Source organism: Cavia porcellus, unplaced genomic scaffold (genome assembly GCF_034190915.1).
Source record: "Cavia porcellus strain 051 isolate PalLab524CR breed Dunkin Hartley unplaced genomic scaffold, mCavPor4.1 scaffold_9, whole genome shotgun sequence".
NCBI lineage: Eukaryota > Metazoa > Chordata > Mammalia > Rodentia > Caviidae > Cavia > Cavia porcellus.
The window spans coordinates 18,339,643-18,361,170 of record NW_026947492.1 but is presented as its reverse complement, the minus strand read 5'-3'; the positions used below and the strand labels follow the sequence as shown (position 1 = coordinate 18,361,170).

General features: G+C 37.2%; 1 protein-coding gene across 1 annotated transcript; it reads left to right on the top strand.

Annotated features, from left to right (window-relative positions):
- Nucleotides 1-11,237: 11,237 nt before the first annotated feature.
- LOC100724582 (olfactory receptor 8B4-like) lies at nt 11,238-12,167 on the top strand. The gene has a single exon (XM_003472576.5). The coding sequence runs from the start codon at nt 11,241-11,243 to the stop codon at nt 12,165-12,167; it is 927 nt and encodes a 308-aa protein (XP_003472624.3). The 5' UTR covers nt 11,238-11,240.
- Nucleotides 12,168-21,528: the final 9,361 nt, after the last annotated feature.

Below are 21,528 nucleotides of genomic sequence, written 5' to 3'. Positions count from 1 at the left end.
CCTCGGTGGACATATCTTTGAACCCCGTATTCCCATCAACGAGATAGGTTGATTCTATTCTTCTAATTTACTCGTAATCTTCAACTGTGAGCTCAATGCCCTCTAGTGGTTGAAACAGGTACTCTCCCCTCAATTTTCCACTCATTTTGCTAAAACTGTTACAGCGTTATATAAAATAGTTGAACTCTGTATAGCTATTCAGTTGAACACAGAGGCTCGAGTGACATTTTATTAAATATTAACAATTGGGAGTTCACTTTCACTTGCCCTTTTAACCATCATCCAAGACATAACACAATGAAGAAAAAGTTATACAATGGAAATATTTTTGGGTTCTCTTTTTCTCAGAATACTTCCTGAATACTTGCTTTTAAAAAGATAAATACACTGAGAAAAATGTCACCAGGACTATAATTTGACCTTTTTGCTGACTTTCTGGGCACAGCATTGCTTCCTCAAAACAAATCCTACCTTTTTTCTCTCACAATATGTTGTATTGCTACTGGACCTATGATTGTACAGACTGTTTAGGTAACTATGCACGTTTCTTGGTGACTTGGGGGGCGGTAATCACTACTTTCCCTTTGTAATCAAAAGCTAATTGTGAGGTGATATTTTCGGCGTGCAAAATATCTTGCTTCTTTTCAAACTGTAACATGCAAGTTTTAGGATCTACTAATGATTCTCACCTAAATCAATTATTACTCGGCTGTTCTCAATTTTTTCAGTTGAAAAATGAAAATTTTCTAACTTTATCCATCTATTTGAGTTGGATGTCTTTCAGGAAGGACCTTTATCATTCACCCACCCACTCATTCATTCAGTCATATCATTATTGGCTTGTGTCTTAATTTTACCTAATGGGTTATGATTCCTTATTGTAAGCATTTTCTCTGATGTTCAGTCTGCCCCTAATTTGAATAATTAATGTCACTTTTATATTGGTTTCTATGTCCTTTAAATATGTCTCTATCAGATTCTGAGTATGTCATCACTTTCTGGCAGCCGGATACATTTCAGGCTCATTCTGTACTTTCCCTGCCCAGCACTGATTCTGTTTTGACATGGTATTTAAAATTAAGATATGAGAGCTATGTGGGATGAGCTGTATTTACTGTGATTCTGCATTCAAGTATTTAATGAGAAAATGCATGTTTGTATGACATTTATTTAAACATTTCCTCCTCTCAGTATACTACTCTGCAAAGAACATAACATCTGTCTATGAATGGGCCAATCGCGTGTAGACGCAAGGTGATGACTGCCAAGTGTCATTTGTGGTGCCTCTCACCACTTGCTATCTCCTCACGTTAGTTTCATCAGGTTTCTATCAGTGATTCATAGGATACCATGAAAGGGAAAAATAGGCCAGGGAAGCAAGAAACATGAAAACCCTCACATTTTCCCACAGAAGAGGGTTGCAGATGACATTTAGAATGAATAAATGCTAAGCAAAGCTTTTGTAAATATGCAAGGAAAGAAGGGTTGAAGGGCAGGTAAGGGAATGAGGAAAAAAGGAATCAAGTTATATCATGTACAGGTACAACTTCCCTATGATGAATATATCACTATGTATACCTACAATGTACTAATAAACCATAAAAAATAGAAAAGACACAAAATGAAATGAATGCTTGACCCATTGCTTAAAATAATGACCTTGGAAATGTGGCTCCTTAACCCATATGCTTCCTTTATTAATGTGTTTTACTCTGATCCATCTTGTTCTTTTTTTCTTTTTTACTTCGCAGGCTAATATGATTTGATAACGAAGGTGGATACGTGAGCAGGAGTTTCACATTTAATGCAGTCTTCTGCAAATCTTAATAATAATAATATTATTATTGAGGCATTACTGTGCCCTATGAAGTTTACATGTACAGTCTCATTAAATCCTTTCTACAGGTGTTTGAGATAATTGTCCCTGTTTTATAGATGGGTAAACTGAGTCTTTAAGAAGTTAAGAAATGTGCATAAGGTTGCAAAATAATGAGTGGGAGGGTGAAAGATTTAATTTAGATTGTATAACTCTAAGCCCACACCCTTAGCACTAGCTCCTTCCAGAAGGCTTAGTCTGGGCGTGTAAGAAATAGCACATGTGATGCATATTCACCTCATACAAGGTCCAAGTTCTTACTGTCTTCAGCTGAATAAGTTCCTGCATTTACTTTCCTTTGGAAATAATTTTCCAAAAACAAATGTCAAAAGAAAGACAATAAAGATATTTTCTCCTTTTTAAACTTATTGAGATAATAAGGTCAATAATATAAACTCATGTGAAATCCACTGAACTCTTCTTAAATGGATCATTCAGTAACATTTAAAAAAAGTTTATTTAGGGTTATATTCTCACTTTTTGTTAGGTGATCTAACATATGAAGGGAGTTTAATGCCTGAAAGATACAGAAGGTGCTAAATGCAAGTTGAGCAAATCTATAGTGAGACCTTAAAATACTAAAATTATGCAGTGTTTTATTTTTACTTTTTAAAAAATCATTTTTCTCAAATTTGCAAAAGTATTGCTTATGTGTGGTAAGAATATGTGGGACATGAAACATGTGAAATAAGCAAAGCTTTTTATTTTAGACTTCATGAACCCACCACCAAAAGTTTGTTTAGCTCTTGGCAATTTGGTGTATGTTTTTTCAGAATAGTTTTCTGTATTTACATACATGTTTTAATTAGAATAGCTTACACCAGTTTGGAAAAATTACATATACACATCCAAAGATGTAATCCTATTAGGTATTATTTTAAAATTTTATTGTCATTCTGCAAACATGTAACTTACAATGTGATTAAATATTGAAATATTGTATTAATCTATTGTCTATCACTGGAAAAAGATGTCTGCATATACAATTTAAAAGAGAAATGCTTTATTTTGGCTCCTGGCTTCAGAGGTTTGTTCCGGATTGCCTGACTCCAAGGCATGAATACTATAGCAGAGGGGTATAATGGAAAAAAATCCCCAGCTCAAACAAAGTACTGATCCAAAAATTAGAAAGGAAGAGCAAGAGAGAAAAGGGCCAGAGACAGATACAGTCTCCTCTAACCCCATGTCATGTCCCCATGAGCCACTTCATCCAATGAGCCCCCATTTTCTATTTAGCTGCCCTCACAATTAAAGCACCACCTACTTCAGTCTCAATCCAATCAACTTCAAAATCAAGATTTACCAGTATAAGTCCATCCCTTGTCACTTGAAATCTAATCACACTTCCTTAAATCATATTGAATCTCCAAACAATGTAACAGTAATGTCATTATCCCACTTCATTTGATATAACTATCATGCATACAACTGAAAATGTACCAATTCCTTTCCCAAAGTCTTAATAATTCCAGCATTGCTCAAAAGTACAATGTATCTCCTGAGACTCAAGGCAATTTTTCAGCTGTGAGTCCTTGTGAAAGTCAAAAAGATTTAAACACTTCCAACATATAATGGCACAGGGTAAATCTTCCTGTTCCAAAAGGAAAAAATAGGAGCAGAGAAAGGAATCAGATCAAAGGATGACCAAAATCCAAAAGGGAAAACATTAAATTCTGTAGTTTCATGTCCAGTAGCCAGAGAAGATTGTGGTGAGATTGAGCTCCAAAGGCTTGGGGAGCTTCATCCTTAAGGCCTTGTCTGTTGCAGCTTGGCACTGAGTGCCCAGCTAGGCAAATTTAGGGAAACATCTTCCTAGCAGACTTGAGTGAGAAGGGTGCCCTGGGCTCTCAGTGTAAAATCTTTCAAGGAAGTTCAGCCTCTGAGAACCTTGAATATTTAGTAGCTGTGTTCTGATCAATTTATGAGGCTCTCTCAAGGCTTCTTTCTTAGTGTATTAGTGCAAATTACTTAGATAATTTTTTAATGACTCTTTTTAGTAATCTTTGACCCAACTTTACATGTGCTTTCTTTCTAACCAAGCTGCAAATTTTTTGAATCACTCAGCTCTGTGTTTTGCTACTGCTTCTCACTGTATATCTGGTTAAAAACAACCAGCAATATCCTTCCCACAGCCCGAACATTGGGCCACTTTGAAATTTTCTCCACTAGGTTCATTAGTACACTCCCCTCAAATTCAGCTTAATGCAAAGTTTTAGGACACTGGTAAAATGTAGACCAGTTTTTTTCCCCTCAAAATGTAACACACATGGTGTTCAGTCCATTCTTCAATATAATCTTTATTCCCATCTGAAATTTCATGAACTTGGCTTTTATGGTCCTCATTCCTATCTGACCTCTGATCAGAACCACCATCAAACTCTGCTTACAATATTCTAGGGTGTCTCCAGCCTCCGTCTCCAAAGCGCCTCCTTCCAATCATTTCCAAAGGCTTCTGAACCATGTGATGAGATATAATCACAGAAATTACCCTTTTGTCTAATACCACTTTTCTATATTATTTACTTCCTTGTTATTGGGACAAAATGCCCAACATCTTACAGTTAGAGAGCAGGCTTACTTTGGCTTGTGGTTTCAGAATATTTACTCCAGTGTCAGCTGGCTCCATGTTGGATGAACATAATGGAGGAAAATCACTTAACTCCAAAGGTTGTTCTCTGCTTATCTCTGCTGAAGCAGGGAGAGAGCAGGAGACAAGGACATGAATACACCCCTGCAGGTCACACTTCCAGTGACCCACTTTAACCAGGTACTTCCTCCTAACAGTTATTCAGATATGATCTCATCAATGAATTTACTAATGAGTACAGTGCCTCTATGATCCTATCAGCTTCCAAAAGTCATACCTTCTAAGAACGCGAGATTTGGCCCAGCATTTTAGACAGTCTCTGTCCTAATGACTTATTCTCCATGTTATTTTCTGTCTTCCAAATGTCATAGGTTTTCCTCTCCATTATGTTCTTTTGCATTTTCCTCCATGATTTCCTGCACTCAGAATTCCCTCCTGATTTTCTCTGCTATGAATCTCCTACTTGTTATTCAAGACTAATAGCAATACATTTCTAAAACATATCATATAACAGATTGTACATTTCCATAGTAACAAAGAAATAATTGGAGACTGCTTCCAAATAAAAAAGTTAGCATAAAATAACATAAAGCCAGAGATATATTTTGATAGCAACTTATAATTAGCTTTTTAAAATAAAGTTATTTTTCAAGTTTTTATAAAAAAATCTGTTCAAAGTGATGTGGAGAGAGCCATCCATGGTATTGACCACAAAATCAATAAAATGGATACATAGCAATGCAAAAATAGAACATTATTACAGTATTAAGTAATTGAAGCATATACTATTAAATTATTTAAAATGATGATTGTGTCATTATCTATCTTGGATATTGTTATCTTTATTTTTATAACATTGATTTTTAAAAAAAAACTGATCAGATAATTCATTGAATTTCCTTTTAGGCAGTGAATATAACTTATAGTCATTTGACTTAGAATATAATTTTATTTAAAAAAAGAATTTATAGTTTAAAACTTTTGGAAACTTTTCTACAAAGATATGAAGAGTAACTACCTTTGAAATCAGGGGTGGTTGTTCATTTCATCCCCATAGCACATCCAAATAGTACGTTTCTAGGAAGACAAATTCATTCAAAATATAGAATAAATTTAAATGAAGTGTATTGCACTCTTTTGTGAAGGCCATTGTGGATATGGGTCTGCCTTCATCCCAGGGACATGGACAAATGTCCCTGTAGCCTGGAATGGTCTCCTTTTCTTCATTCCCTATCCTGGCTTTCTTAATCTGAGTCCTTTTTGTACCAGCCCGAGGTTGTAAGAGTGAACAGGAGAAACGGATTGCAAGGCTTGGGATTTAGCTCAGCGGTGTAAGTGCCTGCCTGGCAAGCACAAGGTCATGAGTTACATCCCTGGTTCCAAAAGAAAAAAAGGAAATGGATTCCAATAAACTTTGAATAAAGGGAGATAAATGACAAGAATTCTGGGAGATCACCGAGCCTTAGAATGGGTTGGAGAACATGTATTTGGAGACATGTAGGATGGGAAAGCCAAGTGCTGGAATCAGAGCCAAGGTAGACCACAAACTGTCCAGTGAGGCTGGGTTGGTTGCTCCTGTTGGCACCACTAGTGTCCAGCCTTGGTCCTTGGTGGTTTGATTTATTTTTGCTTTGTCCTTGCTAAGATGAAACATAAACGGTTCCTGTTTCTGTTACTTGCTGTCACTTCGATTTCTGCTTGAGAACATCTGCCAGTTGGACTCAGGCCTGATATACTCTGGGAGCCGCTGCACAGAGCTCACATGAGGGCAGATCTCTCAGATAAGGGAGGATTCTACTGCTGGACAGTCACGAGCAGAAACGATTTTGTCTCTACTTGTTTTTCTGTTTTGCAGCTTCATTTCACTTTTTTAGGAAGCCATTCTTGGACCTTTGAGACTCAGTAGGGTCCTCTCTTAAACAGTTTATCCCATAATAATAAATAATAAATGTACAAATACATTTATTCCAGGTTTATTCAATTATGTTTGAATCAAAGGAACTAAGCTTATTTTGATTATTGTCATATATTTCAGGCCCAGCAATGGACTTAATGTGTTAAGTGCTCTGTGTATGTAGTTGTCTCTTGGAATTCTTTGACGATCTGATCTAGAACAGATAACAAAATCAATCAAAGCCCAAATCTCTGACACAAAATGACATAGTGGTTATCTATTATCTATTCATTTCCTCCCATGTCATTAGATTATCTCTAGATTACATATCTACATTGTCAGTGTTCTATGAAGAGTTGTTCCATAGAATAGATTAGAGAAAGAAGAGAACAAAAAATGTTTATACACCTTCATACAGATGCAATTATTTTTTCAAATATTTTTGACCCTAGTTCATTGAATTGGTTGATGTGGAACCCACAAATACGGAAGGCTCATTTATCCACTGGACTTTCATATTTGTACAAATCTTATGATACATTTTTAATTCATAGCTTTCTCCATTCTCCATTGGTGTTGTTTGAAAGGTTGCTTCAGATCTACTCCTCAGTTTACTTGCTGTCTCTCTTATCTAATGGGCTGTTTAACACATTCATAGAATTCTTAATTTCATTAATCCTAGTTTAATTTCCAAAATTTCCCTGTGATTAAGATTGTGATACTGCCACCAGTTTTAGTGCCATTATACTTTGTATTTTCTGTTTTATTTCTTTTATGAACAAATATAAAGTATATTGCTTTAAGAATAAATGTAAAGTGTATTTATTTTGTACTCTCTCCCTGACAAGTTTATTGATTTTTGTAAGCAGGGTCAGGTAAGTGGTTTGTGCTTTGTCCTTCATGGTGATTTACATGTATAATGGATTATCTCGTGATCTTTACATATTTATATAGGAATATTCTTTGAAATCTAGATTTAAATTGATTTATCCATACAATACATTTTGTTATTATATATGTAATATGGGTCTTATGTCTCACAGATAAAAGTGGTTAGAAATTCTTAGAATATTTTGTTCTCCCTCGCCCTTTATTTGTTTTTCTGGAATGAAGGCCTATTTAGAAAGTTTTCCAGGCTCCTTTCCTCAGAAGGGTGTTTTCCTTCCTTGAACTTACTATGAGTTCATGATTACAACCTGCCAGGCTGCTTGAGTTCTAGGCTTTATTTCACATGTCCAGAGTAGGTAACTGATAAAACCTAAATTCATGAGTCCCCAAGAATCCGCTGCCTCTCTAAAGTTAAACTTGTCATATAGTGCTTGCTCTCTAGAGTCACACTTTTTTGTCTTTTATCTTTGGCTGTCACAAATTTTGGCCAACCCACACATGAAACAATGGGCAAATTTTATATTTGAGCCAGAATTATTTTATTTGGAGAAATCTTTCTGAATATAAAGTGAAGAATATTACTGGAAGAACATGGCTTCAATAAGTATTGTTTGATGGATAAATTGATTTTGACACTCATAAAAGGAGATATTGCTTTCTCTAATGTTGCGGGCCTTTGGTACACATTTGCCAAACTGTCATTCAAAATAAGAAAATGAGATGGATAAGAAATTATGTACTAAAAATGCCTATTTTCTTCATAAAATTAAACCTCAAAAGTATCTCTCAAGAACAGAACTGAACAAAAAGACCTTGTAGGGAAGGAGCATGGCACCAAGTAATCCAGACTTGCACTGGTGAATCTCTGGGCACCACTTTTCTCTGATACGTACTCACTGTCACAAAGGCCCAAGGTTTCTGCTGTCCTGCAGCACCAAGGCAATGATAGTACACTTGCTGACTTGTTCTACACTGTAAAACAAGGCCAGAGCGTTCCAAACTTCATTATCCTGAAAGCTACTGATGACAAAAGAGAAATATATGTAGAGAAAGAAAGAGATGAGAGAAAGAGAGGATAAGAAAGTAGGGAGAGGAGGGAGGAAATCAGACAAGAGAGAGTGCCAGATGAAAGCTGTACCCTTTATGACCCCAACTTTGATGTCCATAGCATCACTTCGCACAGTCTATTGGTTGGAGAAGCTCCAAGACGCACTCTAGAGTCAGAAGTAGGAAAGGAAGACTCCTTCCCTTGCTTGGAAGTTTGTCAGTCCTTCTACAGCATGTGCATGTGCGATACACACCCTGTGTTAGTGAGTGAGTGTGTGCTGTGTGGCCATCATTGTAAATTACAATCTGCCTGAAGCACACACATTCTATGCTTGTCATAAACAGAATGTACTATTGGAAAACAGCCAGCATGATGCCAGGGATTCTGTAGTTGCTTAGTGTGCATTAATTCTCTTTCCTCCTTTATATAAGAAAAATACAAGTTTTTAGTTTAAGAGACACAAAAGGGATAGGACATGAAAACAGTTGTTTTTCTTGCATGTTCTGTAGTACTGAGTTGTCGTCAGGTCACTTTCTAAATGTGGGAACTATAGCTCAAAGATGTTTAGTAATTTTAGTCTTAAACTAGTTTGGTAGAATTTTTTTTTGTTTTCCACTTAGGCTTTAGATAGAGTTTTTATTTAATTGTAATATAAAGACACATAGCTTGATGAACCTTTGCCTACCTAGGTAGCTCTGGGAAATGGAATGGGAACATTGCCCTATCAGAAGCGGAACTAGAACCTCAACGCACCCTTCATGTTCCTGTCAATCCCTAGCCTTTGGCTGCCCAGCAGAGAGGAATTGCTGACCTCTAACACCACAGGTGAAATTTCCCGCTTTTAAATTTTATATACATAGATTATAAGATGTGCACTCTTCTGCTTGGTTTTTTTCACTCCATCATAGCTGATATCATCAGGGGAATAAACTTTCATGGCTAAAGGGAACTTTATCTTATTAATATGCTATTGTTCCTTATCAATCTATGCACTCATTTTTACTGAGACTCTATACACCCAGCAATAAAATACTGGTTCAAAATATATATAATATTTCGCAGTTTGTTAAATAGTGCCAACAAGGTTAGTGAACCAATGTACAATCAGACACTATACTAATTTTATTCCTGGTACCCATTTAATATCTCTTTATTTTTCCTTTTTTTGCCTCTTTTAAGCAAGTAGTTAGAGTTTGTATTTCTTTACTTTAAGGTTTGTGGCTATGTTTAAAATAGAAGCAGCTTGGAGTGTCAGTTCTATTTTTGAAGGCGAGGTCTAATAAAGAGACCATAGTAGCTGTTCAGGAGGAGTATGTTCAGTTATTATATGATTCTGCGGTAAAATAAGTCAAAGACACTAACAGAAGGAAGGTGGATATTAGTGAGTCTAGGAGACCACGGGGCCCAGAGGACTTGAACAACTTCAGATGCCCTTTTTAGAAGGGCTGCCATAAAATTTATAATTGTGATCCAGGTACTCTTGAGAGTGAAAATGAATGCTGTTAATAATTATACAGGGGTAATGGGTGTCATACAGGACTGTCCCAGGCAAACTGGGATGACTCAGGTCACCTTAGAAGAAGCTTACAAATGCAGATGCTCACATGTTCCTGAGATTTTCCTGCGATATGATGTAGTGATAGGAAGAACAGTGCTGCCATCTGAAGAAGGACAGGAGGAAATCCTCTGGTGCATTTCCAAATATTCCTAAACCTCATGTGTCTGCAGAGCCACCCCATGCTTCCCTGCATGAGCAGCCTGATGGTGTTATCTTCTTACACGTAGTCAAGACCTGTCTGTGGCCTTTTAGCAGTGTCCAGAGTGGGTGGTGTTTGCAACTGTGGTGTCTCTGTTCTGAGCAGCTCATGGTCCTCAAAGCATTTGGTGTGGGTACTGTCTGAGTACCTACATCCTTCATCCAATCTTGCTCTTGTTCTTCTCCTCTCAAGTTTCCCATAAAAATTTGGACATGGTAGAAAATAAGTCTTCTTTAATGTCAACTTTAGGAACCAATAGTGAATGAAAGGGGGAAAATGAGCCCTCAATCACAGCATTACATGATGTGAAATCCGTAGAGTGAAGGACAAGTTTGAGTACAATGCCCGTTCCCAAGATGCAACATAACATAAACATTTTTGTAGGCTATAGACAACCACAGTGTAATGTCTTCTCTTGAGAGGCAAAAATTCCCAGGGGAAATGATCTAATCAGGTCGTTGAAATTGTCAAGCTGGTTTAAATTCTCTGGGAGAGATTGACTAGGGTTCCAAATCAAGAGGGTTGCTAGTTTTTTTCCTCCTAATGAGAGTGAAACCATTTGGGAAAAGCCACAAGCAGAAAACTTTGTCTGTTCCTCTAGCACCTTGGAGGCTGGGTCTATCACAGTTTTGATTCTCACCACCAAGACCACCAGAAAGATCAACAGATAAGCCTGTTATTCTGTGCTCTTCCACTCTGAGAAGACAAGAACCAGGGAGAGAGAAACTGAAGGTTAGAATTCCATTTTTCCTGATGCTTTTCCTCTAAACCCACATTCCAGGGTCCATGGAAGTATGGATCCCTTCCCTGACTTCACTGACTCTGAGGTGAACTGAACCAAAGAGGCTCAGAGGAGGAAGGTGGAGTGCGCAGAGCCAGCGGGACACTCTTTAACTTTTAGCTTCCTCCAAATGAGGGAACCCCGTATGTGGCTGGGAGAGGAAGGTGGAGTGTGGAAGGACACGATAGCAGATGTAAGAACTTGTGACTCTCTGTGAGTCCTTCTGCAGCCGACTGAGGTAGGCTGAGCCCTCAGCTCTCGAGTGGGCAAAAGCCAGGCTGCCCAAACTAACAGATGAGGGCATTCACTCACTGACTTACTCTCCAGACCCGCTTTCTTTGTTCCTGTCTATTCCTGTCTCTACTTCTGTGTTTTTCTTTCTTTCCCCTAGACAACTTGCCAGAAGAGAATGACACCGAGAAACAGCTCCTCAGTGACAGAGTTTATCCTCTTGGGATTATCAGCCCAGCCAGCACTGCGGCTCCCCCTCTTCTTCCTGTTCCTGGGGATCTATGTGCTCACCATGCTGGGAAACTTGGGCTTGAGCACCATCATTGGGCTCAGTGCCAGCCTCCACACTCCCATGTACTTTTTCCTCTTCAACTTGTCCATTATAGACCTTTGCTATTCCTGTGTGTTTACCCCCAAGATGCTGAATGGGTTTTTGTCAGAGAATATCATCTCTTATGTGGGATGCATGACTCAAATGTTCTTCTTCTGCTTCTTTGTTCAATCAGAGTGCTGCGTCTTGGTATCAATGGCCTATGACCGGTATGTGGCCATCTATAGCCCTCTGCTTTACTCAGTGAGCATGTCCCCTCAGGTCTGTTCTATGCTGATGCTTGGTTCCTATGTGACAGGCTTTTCTGGGGCCATGGCCCACACTGTGAGCATGCTGAGACTCACCTTCTGTGACTCCAGGGCCATCCACCATTACCTCTGTGAGGTCCTCCCCCTGCTGCAGCTCTCCTGCTCCAGCACCTATGTCAATGAGCTTGTTTTTTTCATTGTTGTTGGAGTGGTTATCACAGCATCCATTGTAAGTATCTTCATCTCCTATGCTTTGATTCTTTCCAACATACTTCGGATTCCTTCTGCTGAGGGCAGATCTAAAGCCTTCGGCACATGTGGCTCCCACCTCACTGCTGTGACTCTGTTTTTTGGATCAGGGGCATTCACCTACTTAACAACTTCTCCTGAATCAGCGGAACAAGGACAGTTCACCTCAGTATTTTATACCAATGTGGTTCCCATGCTTAACCCTTTGATTTACAGTTTTAGGAATAAAGATGTTAAACTTGCGATAGGCAAAACACTGAAAAGGGTTCTGTTCTAATGGGTCTGACTATTGGTCATTACTTCCTAGTAAGAATCATACTGAAGGAAAGTTTCATCTGTAAGAGGAGCAGTTGTAACCTTTTTTCCTCAAACCAGTTCCTCTTTTCAGTTTTAAAAAATCAGAATAAGTTGACTGTATTTTCTGTGACAATGACACAAGTATCATTTAAATTACTTGATTGGGTACAACTCATTATTCATTAATTGCCCTTTGCTTATGGACCCCATATTAGATCCAAGAGATTAATTTGAGGCTCCATATCTATTAATATTTTTTCTGTACTATAATGGGTTTATTCAAAGAAGAATGTTTCTTCCCAAGCTAAGGTTCAGGTGGCGATATGGGGGTCCAGGACCACTTTTTCTTCAGGTATGTGATCAACCTTAAAAGATCCGATGTAGATTCCTTGCTGCTATATGTAATGTGACTTCTTAACTCTTAGAGAGTCTGGTCGGGCTGGAGGACCATGTATTACCTGTCACAGACATATGTGTTCACTCAGAGAAGGAAGCTTGTATGACCTGTTGTAAAGATAAATCAACACCCAAATCTGCTATTCCAAAATTTCTGGGCCTTGAGATAGAAACTGGAAGTAGTTGTTGTTTAATGAGAACAGTTTCTTAGGTTCTGGGGATCTAGGCTGAAAGGAAGAAGCAAGAACTTCCACAAATTTGCAGAATTACATGAAATATTACCTCTGTTTCTCCTGGAGATCTTCTGGAGGTACTGTTCACATTTAGAAAACTTTTTAAAAGTGAATGTAGAGTTCAGCATGGCTTAGGGTGTGTGTGTGTGTGTGTGTGTATGTGGATTACAGATGATCATTAGAGGATTAGAGAGAAAGTAAATCGACCTCCCACTCTCAGGGAAACTGGAAGAGATCTGTATTCTAAGTGCCAAGAGCCACATAAGATGAGTTCTCTGCAAAGATAAGCCAGATCTGTGCTACTTTTCCTCCTGTCACCTATTGGGTTAAATTAGGGTCCAGGTTCTAAGGAAAAGGAGAGTCCTGACGTCTATCCTGATCAGCCTTGCTGTCGATAAATATGGAAAGGTGTCTTATCCTCTTTTGGCTCTTTGTGTTTGCTCTCACTAATTATACCCCACAGAGGAGAGAGAATGAGTGATTCATGTTGTCAAATGTTCTAAGCTGTGATAGTTGTGCTTACCAAAAGGACTACTGGTAACTGAAGTTCTCAGTTTCTTATGGTTTGGAACAATGTCCCTTGCTTTGGTAGTAAAGGAAAACCATATGTAGCACAAAGTTTCTGAGAGTACACAAGATACGACTCATCTAACCCTGTGGACAGAGAGGCTTACTGAGGGCTAATAGGGAAATTTACAAAAAAATAAAATTAGGGAACCCATAATTTCATAAAAAAGAAGGCGTGCTTATCTTTCAAGATCCATTAATCCATTTAGTGGTTCAATTCAAGTGTTACCACATGGAAAAAGTTCAAGTATCATGGTATGGATTTGAATGTTTCCCAAAAGGTGGGGCTCATGCAAGGAAGATCACAAGATCATGGAGGTGCTGTACTCACAACAAACCACCAGTGGGTTCCTAGCTGATGTGCTGTTGGAGATAGGGCTTGGTTAGGGAAAGCAGTTCACTGTGGACATAGCCTGGAAATTTCTCTGTCTGCCTTCTTTCTTCTCGCTCAGCTTCTTGTTTGCCGTATATATTATAAATGTATTTTCTTTGTACAATAGCACCTTCTTATCCAGTGGGATATCTCCTGAGACCCCAAATAAATGCTTGAAATTTTATTGTACTTACTCCTATATATATTATGTTTTCTTCCTATTTATGCATCCCTATGAGCTTAATTTGTAAATTAGGCTTATAAAAGATTAATAGTAGCAATAATAAAATAACACAGTTGTAACAAAATTGTATGATGCAATTATCAGAATTACTATTCTTGTATGTTAGAGTCATTGTCAAGTAAAATAAGGGTTATTTGCACACAAACTTTATGTTACTGTAACCCTCTGATCCTCTAGAGAGCCACTAACTGAATCAGGGAAGGTGGTATGTGTAGTGTAGATACGTTGGACAAAGAAGTAACTTGAGTTTCAGGTAGGATAGTAAGAGATTTCATCATATTGTTCATAACTGCACACAAACTAACTTATGAATTGTTTGTGCCTAAAATTTTCCACTTAACATATCCGGGCTGTGGTTTAGTGTGGATAATTATAGCTATGAAAGGTGAAACTGCATAGAAGGGAGAAGTACCTCCTGTATATAAAAATCTAATATGTTTATACATATATGTCATTATGCATGTGTGTGTATTTAGCTCTGTGCGCAAGATATTACAAAAACATCTTACCAAAAAATCAAGCAGTAGCTATATAAGTTTAATAAATATTTTATTGCAGTGTAAGCTTCAATAATTTTGACATGTTAAAAATAGTACATATCATAATTTTGGTCATCATGCAATAAAACTAAAACTAAAGAATCAGAAAATAAAATATGCTATGACTTTTATATCAAAATTCTTTTGTAAACTACTTATAGATAAAAAATACAAAATTACTCTGAGTAACTACTATGAACAAAGCAGTATGTAATAATTATAGTTATTTTCCTATTAGCATGATTTGAAACTGTTCGGTTTCTATTTTCCTTCTTTTTAAAATAAAGCAAAAATTATAAAATATCTAGAAATGTATACGAAGGTGTAACAATTCATAACTTATGGGATATATGTACAACTAAAGTGGGAAATAGTCTTCAATATTTTTTATGTAAAAGAATTGTGGGACTTCCGGGAGAACATGGTGGACAGATAGCAGCAGCTCTGGAGGCTCTCTGAAAGACCCAGCTTAGAATTCAGGAATGGTGCTGAGTAAGGAATCATAAGCAGGAGGAGATATGCCCTGGTGACCCAAGAATGAACTGGGCTGAGAGAAACCAACTGGGAATGCAATCCTGGTGCTATAACAGGAACAGATAAAGCCTCAGCGTGGAAGCTGGAGCCCGCGCCATTGGAAGCCGCGATTTGCATCGGCTCCACAGGGAGAGAGAAGCGCAGAAGCTCTGAGAACGGGAATCAGTGAATGGATTTGAGAGCGGGACGGGCTGGGAGCTGTGTACCCACCTCTGGTGAGTGAGGGAAAACTGGGACTCTGCCACGGTCCAGGAGACTCCAACAGAGGACATTCTGTGACCGGGCAGACTTGTGGGAACAGGGCGCTGCAGTGACTTCAGTCATGTACCCCCCTCTCAAGCAGGATTGGTGAGAAGTGCCTAGCCCACGTGACGCTGCTGACTGAGATCCAGTAGGCTAGCACAACCCAGGTCCCAGCACCTGAAGGTAGATTGACCTGGAGTGGCGGGCCGGCATAGGCTGCTGGGTCTGCAACTTCCTGGTGCGCTGCAGTGGGCAGGAACACCTAGCCTGTGCAATTCAAACATACTGTGGCCAACAGGGAAGGAAGCTGGGCCTCCTATATATGCTTACATATATAAGGCACAAAGAATATGGGAAGAGGCAGCAACAAGAAAGGGTCCTTGGCCCCGAATCCTGAGAAAGAGACAACAGCAGACACAGCACCAATAGACATAAAGCGCTATCTCGAGAGCCTCATAGACAAGTTCAGGAATGAAGTTATTAATGACCTGAAGCTAGACATAAGCAGAATAGTTAGAGAAATGCTAAGCACCACCCAAGAAAAAAAAGATGGTGGAATGGAAGAACAGAAAAAGAGGGGAGAATTGTTTAATGGAGAAAATAGAGAAAGCATAGAATACTTGAAGCAAGTTCAAAGAGACTATCAGGAAACTAAAAAGTCTATCAAAAACTGGCATAACAGCTTGAAAGAAACTAAGGACAGATTATCTGAACTGGAGGGCAGAGTTGTAATATGGGAACATGAAATGAAAAACTTCTTAAAAATAACAAAGAAACAAACAGCAATAATACAAAGACTAGAAGATGATAAGAGGGTCTATAACTTAAGAATTAAGAACATAAAAGAAGAAGCAGGGACACAAACAAATGAACTACAAAAGCTACTCACAGAAATAATCCAGGAGAATTTTCCTAATTTAGCAAAAGGTAAAGATACTCAGTTATATGAAGCATATAGGACCCCAGCCACCTACAACCCAAACAGAGCAACACCCAGGCATATAATAATTAAAATTCCAGAAATCCAATACAAGAACAGAATACTAAAAGCCATCAGAGACAAGAAAGAGATCACTTACAAGGGAACACCCATCAGAATTACAGCAGACTTCTCGGCACAAACCATCAAATCACGAATAGCGTGGGGGGAAATAATTCAAGCTTTGAAAGATAATAATCTCCAGCCAAGATTGATATATCCTGCACAACTATCCCTGGAAATTGATGGAAAAACAAGGTGCTTCCAGGATAAAGAGGAACTAGGGGAATATGCAACTACCAATTCAACTCTACAGAGAATACTGCAAGATATTCTAAAAAAGAAAAATACAAAAAATCCAGAAGTAGCAGCAGAGAGGCCACAATGAATGGAGCAGAAAACAAAATGAAGAAGACAAACTGACAACTAATGACAGAAAAAGAGGTCAACAGAAATGAGGCAGAGAAGATTGGATGATAGGAACAGCTATATTGGAGAAAATGGCGTCTTAAGAGGTAATACTGATTTAGTATCATCTTGTTTTGAAGTCTCATCAAGCTTTTGTTCTTCTGTCTCCATTGGTCTAAACAGGTGGTATCTTATTGGATTTTATTATATATGATAGTATAAGCAAAACCTTTTATAGACAAGGAGATTATACAGAAACCATTGTTCATTTTCTGTTAGTTGATTCTAAATACCCTGTAATGCTGTCATTCTCTTAAATGGTTTTACATTGTTTTGATATATTTGATGCTACAATATACGAAGTTATACTCAAAGATTTCAAGGAAAGAGACAATATGGTAACTACTTTTACGTCGGGATAGTCTTGTGGTGAAACACTATTTTGCTTAAATGGTTATGTTTTGATCTGCACTGATTTGCTGTTATGCCCTCTTTTATCTCAATCTCCATTTTATTATTTACTTTTTTTTATCCTTTTAATTAAGGGAACAATAAATTAAAAAATAGCAGGATATATTATAGTGACCCACTTTGACTTTCCATTATCTTGATTTAAAGCCCTGTATTGCTCTCACCATTTTGTTTTGACTGATGTTCCTCTATTCTGTTTTGCTTGATAGTATCAGGTTCCAAAGTTTAGGCAACAGCTGTGAAGATAGTGGGATTCATTATGACGCCCATTCTGGTTGACTATTATCTACTTTTGAAGACCTATAATGTCTCCAATGTTTTGGTTTTGTTCTTTATTGTTTTGTTCAAATTTTATTATAACTAATGATATAGGCAATTCTATTAGAGATAGCGGGAGGCATTATGGTAACCATTGTTGATCACCTAGTATTATGCTTTTACATTCTATTACGTCCACCCTTTTGATTTGACTGACTGTTCTGTTATGTCACTTTTGGTTCTACTCTCTTCCAAAAAAGTAATAAGAACTGTGGGAGCAACAAAACCCAAAATGTGTAATTGTCATTGTACAAAAGAGAGGAAAAGAAAGTGCTCTAAACAATATAACTGCATGTATATTTAAGTGTATAAGATAGATAATGATACTACTGAGTTTTGCTGAATCATTGAACAGAACTGTTTGCAGTCTCACTGTTGGAATGTCCACTTTATAAGCTTTAATTTTGTAACTTGAACAATTGCTTCTAAGATGACAAAATGTAATCCATTAACTAGTGATTTCCTACTGTTTATTTTTTTCTGTAAATCTGTATAACTTGTACCCTTTCTCTGCTTTTTTTTTCTTTTTCTCCTTCAACAAAATTAAAAAAAAAGAATTGTGGCAGTAAGTAAATAAGCACATAATACAATAGAGAAAAACAGTAAAGTTAACTGGAAGACAGGATAAGCATTAATAAAATCAGAAAATGTTGAATTAGTAAAGAATAGTGTTAAAAATAAAATCAACAACCTGTTCTTTGAAAAATTAACAAAACACATAAATTTATTAGCTATCCCAATTCAAAGAAAAAAGAGAAAGAACAACTAAAAATAAGAAAAATGGGGAACAGTCATAGAAATAATGAAAATTAAAAATATACACTTTTGAGCACTTGCTAAATGGGTAAAAAAGCATCGAATGGAATGGATTGTCTTTTAGGAAAATATCATTTCATATATTTTATAATGGATTAGAAATAAAATTGAAAAAGTTTAGATTCTGATGCAGCAATCAAGTTGTCAAAGAGTTAAGTGAAAAAAATTACTGATTACTGATCATTTCACAGAGGAAATCTCCCAAAGAACAGATAATTCCAATGCTATTAGAACAGATTCAGAACCTGGAAGCAGAAGGAAACAGTTCAAAGTTATTTTTTTTATGAAGTGAGTATAATATTGATCCCAAAACTGAAAATATTGTGTACAAAACTACAAAAAAAAAAAAAAAAAAAAAAAAAAAAGGCTGGACATGGTGGTGCATGCCTGTAATCCCAGTACTCTGGAGGCTGAGGAGGATTGCCCCTAAATTTGAGGCCAGCCTGGGCTACATAGTGAGTTCAAGGCTCAGCTGAACTACATGATGAAACTCTGTCTCAAAAACTGAAAAAAATCTACAAAAAAAATCTCACTTATAAATATGAATATGAGACCCAAGATAACATATAAGTGAAAGTTCAGCAGTGGAATAAAGAACAACTTTCCATAGCCAAATGTTTACTCCATGGCTGAATGCATAGCTTATTATTAGGAAGTCTACTAAAATAATTTATTAATATAGTATAGCAAAAAATCATGTAATCATCTCTGTAGATGCTAAAAAGATATTTATTAGAATCATTTTTTTTTTTTACTAAATTCACTTGATAAAATGGGATATGAGAGACCAGGAATTTAAGCCTGCTGGGCAAGCATGAGGTCATGGGGATTTAGCTCAGTGGCACAAGCTCTTGCCTGGCAAGCATGAGGTCATGAGTTTGATCCCCAGTATTAAATAAATAAATTTAAAATAAATAAATAAAATGGGGCACGGCAGAAATACTTTGAAGTTTATAACTTTTTTAAAAAAAGCTAAAACAAAAAACTGTCTCTTTTCCACTTGTATTTCTAAGCATGTGGAATTCATCAAATAACCTTCCATTTTTGCATAACATTAACAGAATTTTATCTTTTATATTAGGTTGCTATGTAATTACACTATCTTGGATGGAATAGAAAATCATCACTGTCTATTTCGTGTGTTTTTGTAGCTTTTATCTTCTGAGATTTGCACACCTACTATGTGTTTTATAGTTGACAGAATAAGTACACCACATATTGGGCAAATTGTTCTTAGCAACTAAAGTGCTATCTAAAGGGTAAATTTCTTTGTTTCTTAACAGCAAATATAATTTCCTAGTGCACTGGAAGAAGAGCTTTTTATTCCTTAAATTGCAGGCACTGGATGGACTGAATGCTTTTTCGTGCAACTTCCACTTGACATTTGCTTCTTAGAAGGGAAAAATTACACATCCATTCTGTGGCTTCTCATCTTTGACAGGGGAAGAAGCCAAGCTACAGAGTTCTAGAATCTGATGGAGGTCATCAGAATGCAGCAGGTCCCACCTCAAGGCCTTTTAACTGGTTTCAACTGCGCCCTCTCCCCTGCCTCCACTGGAGGTCTGGAATGAAAGTAAAGGAATTGGAATGCAAAATACGGAATGAGAGAGGAGACAAAAGAGTAACAGTCTAGAGAAATGTTTGTCAGTCAAGATGAAAGGGAAGATAGTCACAGAAATGACATCCTGGTTTCTGTGCATAGCATTTCATCTGCTTTGGTTCTGATCCAGAGTAAACACATACACGCAGCCTTAAGAAGCTTGTCTCTGGAACAAGATGGGCAAAGTCATCTATAAGGAGGTTGTGACTGATAGTTTGTCTCCAACAAGGTTAGAGGCAAGGGCAGGATTCTCTTCTGGAAACAGGTCCAACTCTTCTGGGCACAGTATACAGGTGAAAAAGGACTCACTCTCACATATTTTTTGTTTATTAAAATAAGTACAAAATTTTGTGCAAAATAAATTAATAATACAAAGTATCCAGATGAGAAAGCACAAACGATGGAACCTATATTCTTGTCATTATTTCCTGCAGAGAGTGAAATGTTGGGCCATGTTCTTGTAATGACATAGTTTTAGAGGGTTTGTAAAATTTAAAGTTTTATCAAATAATTTTATTTGTAATCATCCATTTTTAAAAATAAATGTAGAAAAATATATTGATAACATTTAAAACTAAAGGTCATAAAAATTACAAACACCTATAAGTAATCATAAATTTACCAGATCATTCATTCATTTGACAGATATCCATTGGGTTTTCAGTGGGTTCTAAGTGCTGGGAAAGAGCAGAGAAAGCAGAACACAAAAAACACCTGACGCAAACATTCTAGAGATATATTAGAGCACAGCCTCGGCTGTCAAACTCAGTTTGTTCCTAATTCGTGACTGAACACAGAAGGGTTTGAGAACTACACACGTTTGTTTTTCCCATGTGAAAAAATAGTGAACCAAATGACTGGTTTGAGGCTCAGAAAATTACAGCTTTTGTGCATTTTCCAGGACTTTAACAAACTTGACCATGATTTCTTTAACTTCATCGAGGTCCTCAGTTTTCCGCTTGGCTCTATTGCAGGTGTCACTAACTTTCTTTGGAGCCAAGGCTCCCATATTTTACACAAATGAAGCGCACACACAAAGCACAGTGAGGAGTGTTTTCACCCACTGTCACAGGCGCTCTGTGTTGTCTGGGCAAGACCAAGGCTTACATGGAGGCACCCCCACTGCGTCTGCAGGGGTGAAACACCATGCGAAACCCACTCTTGGTCCTTAGTGTCTCTTTCAAGCTGAACTTTTGGTTTGAATGATGAACAAAGTCTTGAACACTGAGCAGATTTTTAAAGAACTTGCTGTTTGAGTAGTGGAAAGTTTGAACTTGGAGCAGTTTGACAATTGAGGGGTCACTACATACTGGATGTATTTGGCTTGCATTTGGTATCTTACTCATGTTTGTTAGGTTTCTTTTCTTTTTTTTTTTTTTTTTTACAATACAATATAGACAGTGTTCAATTTTGCAAATTGAATTTACTTAAATTTGTTTAAAATTTGCTATAAAGCAAGCTTTTAAAAAGTTTATGTTTTTTAATAAGGGCTTGAAATTTTATATAAGAAGTTATGTAAAATCTATGGTGAACATTTATGGGCTTGAAAAATATGCAAAATACAAGTTTCAAGCAACATTCTGTCTGGTTCTTACCTTGGCTCTTTCCCTGCTTCTCTCT

Excerpts from the sequence above, each read along its gene's own strand:
- LOC100724582 (XM_003472576.5), top strand. The coding sequence starts at position 11,241 with ATGACACCGAGAAACAGCTCCTCAGTGACAGAGTTTATCCTCTTGGGA.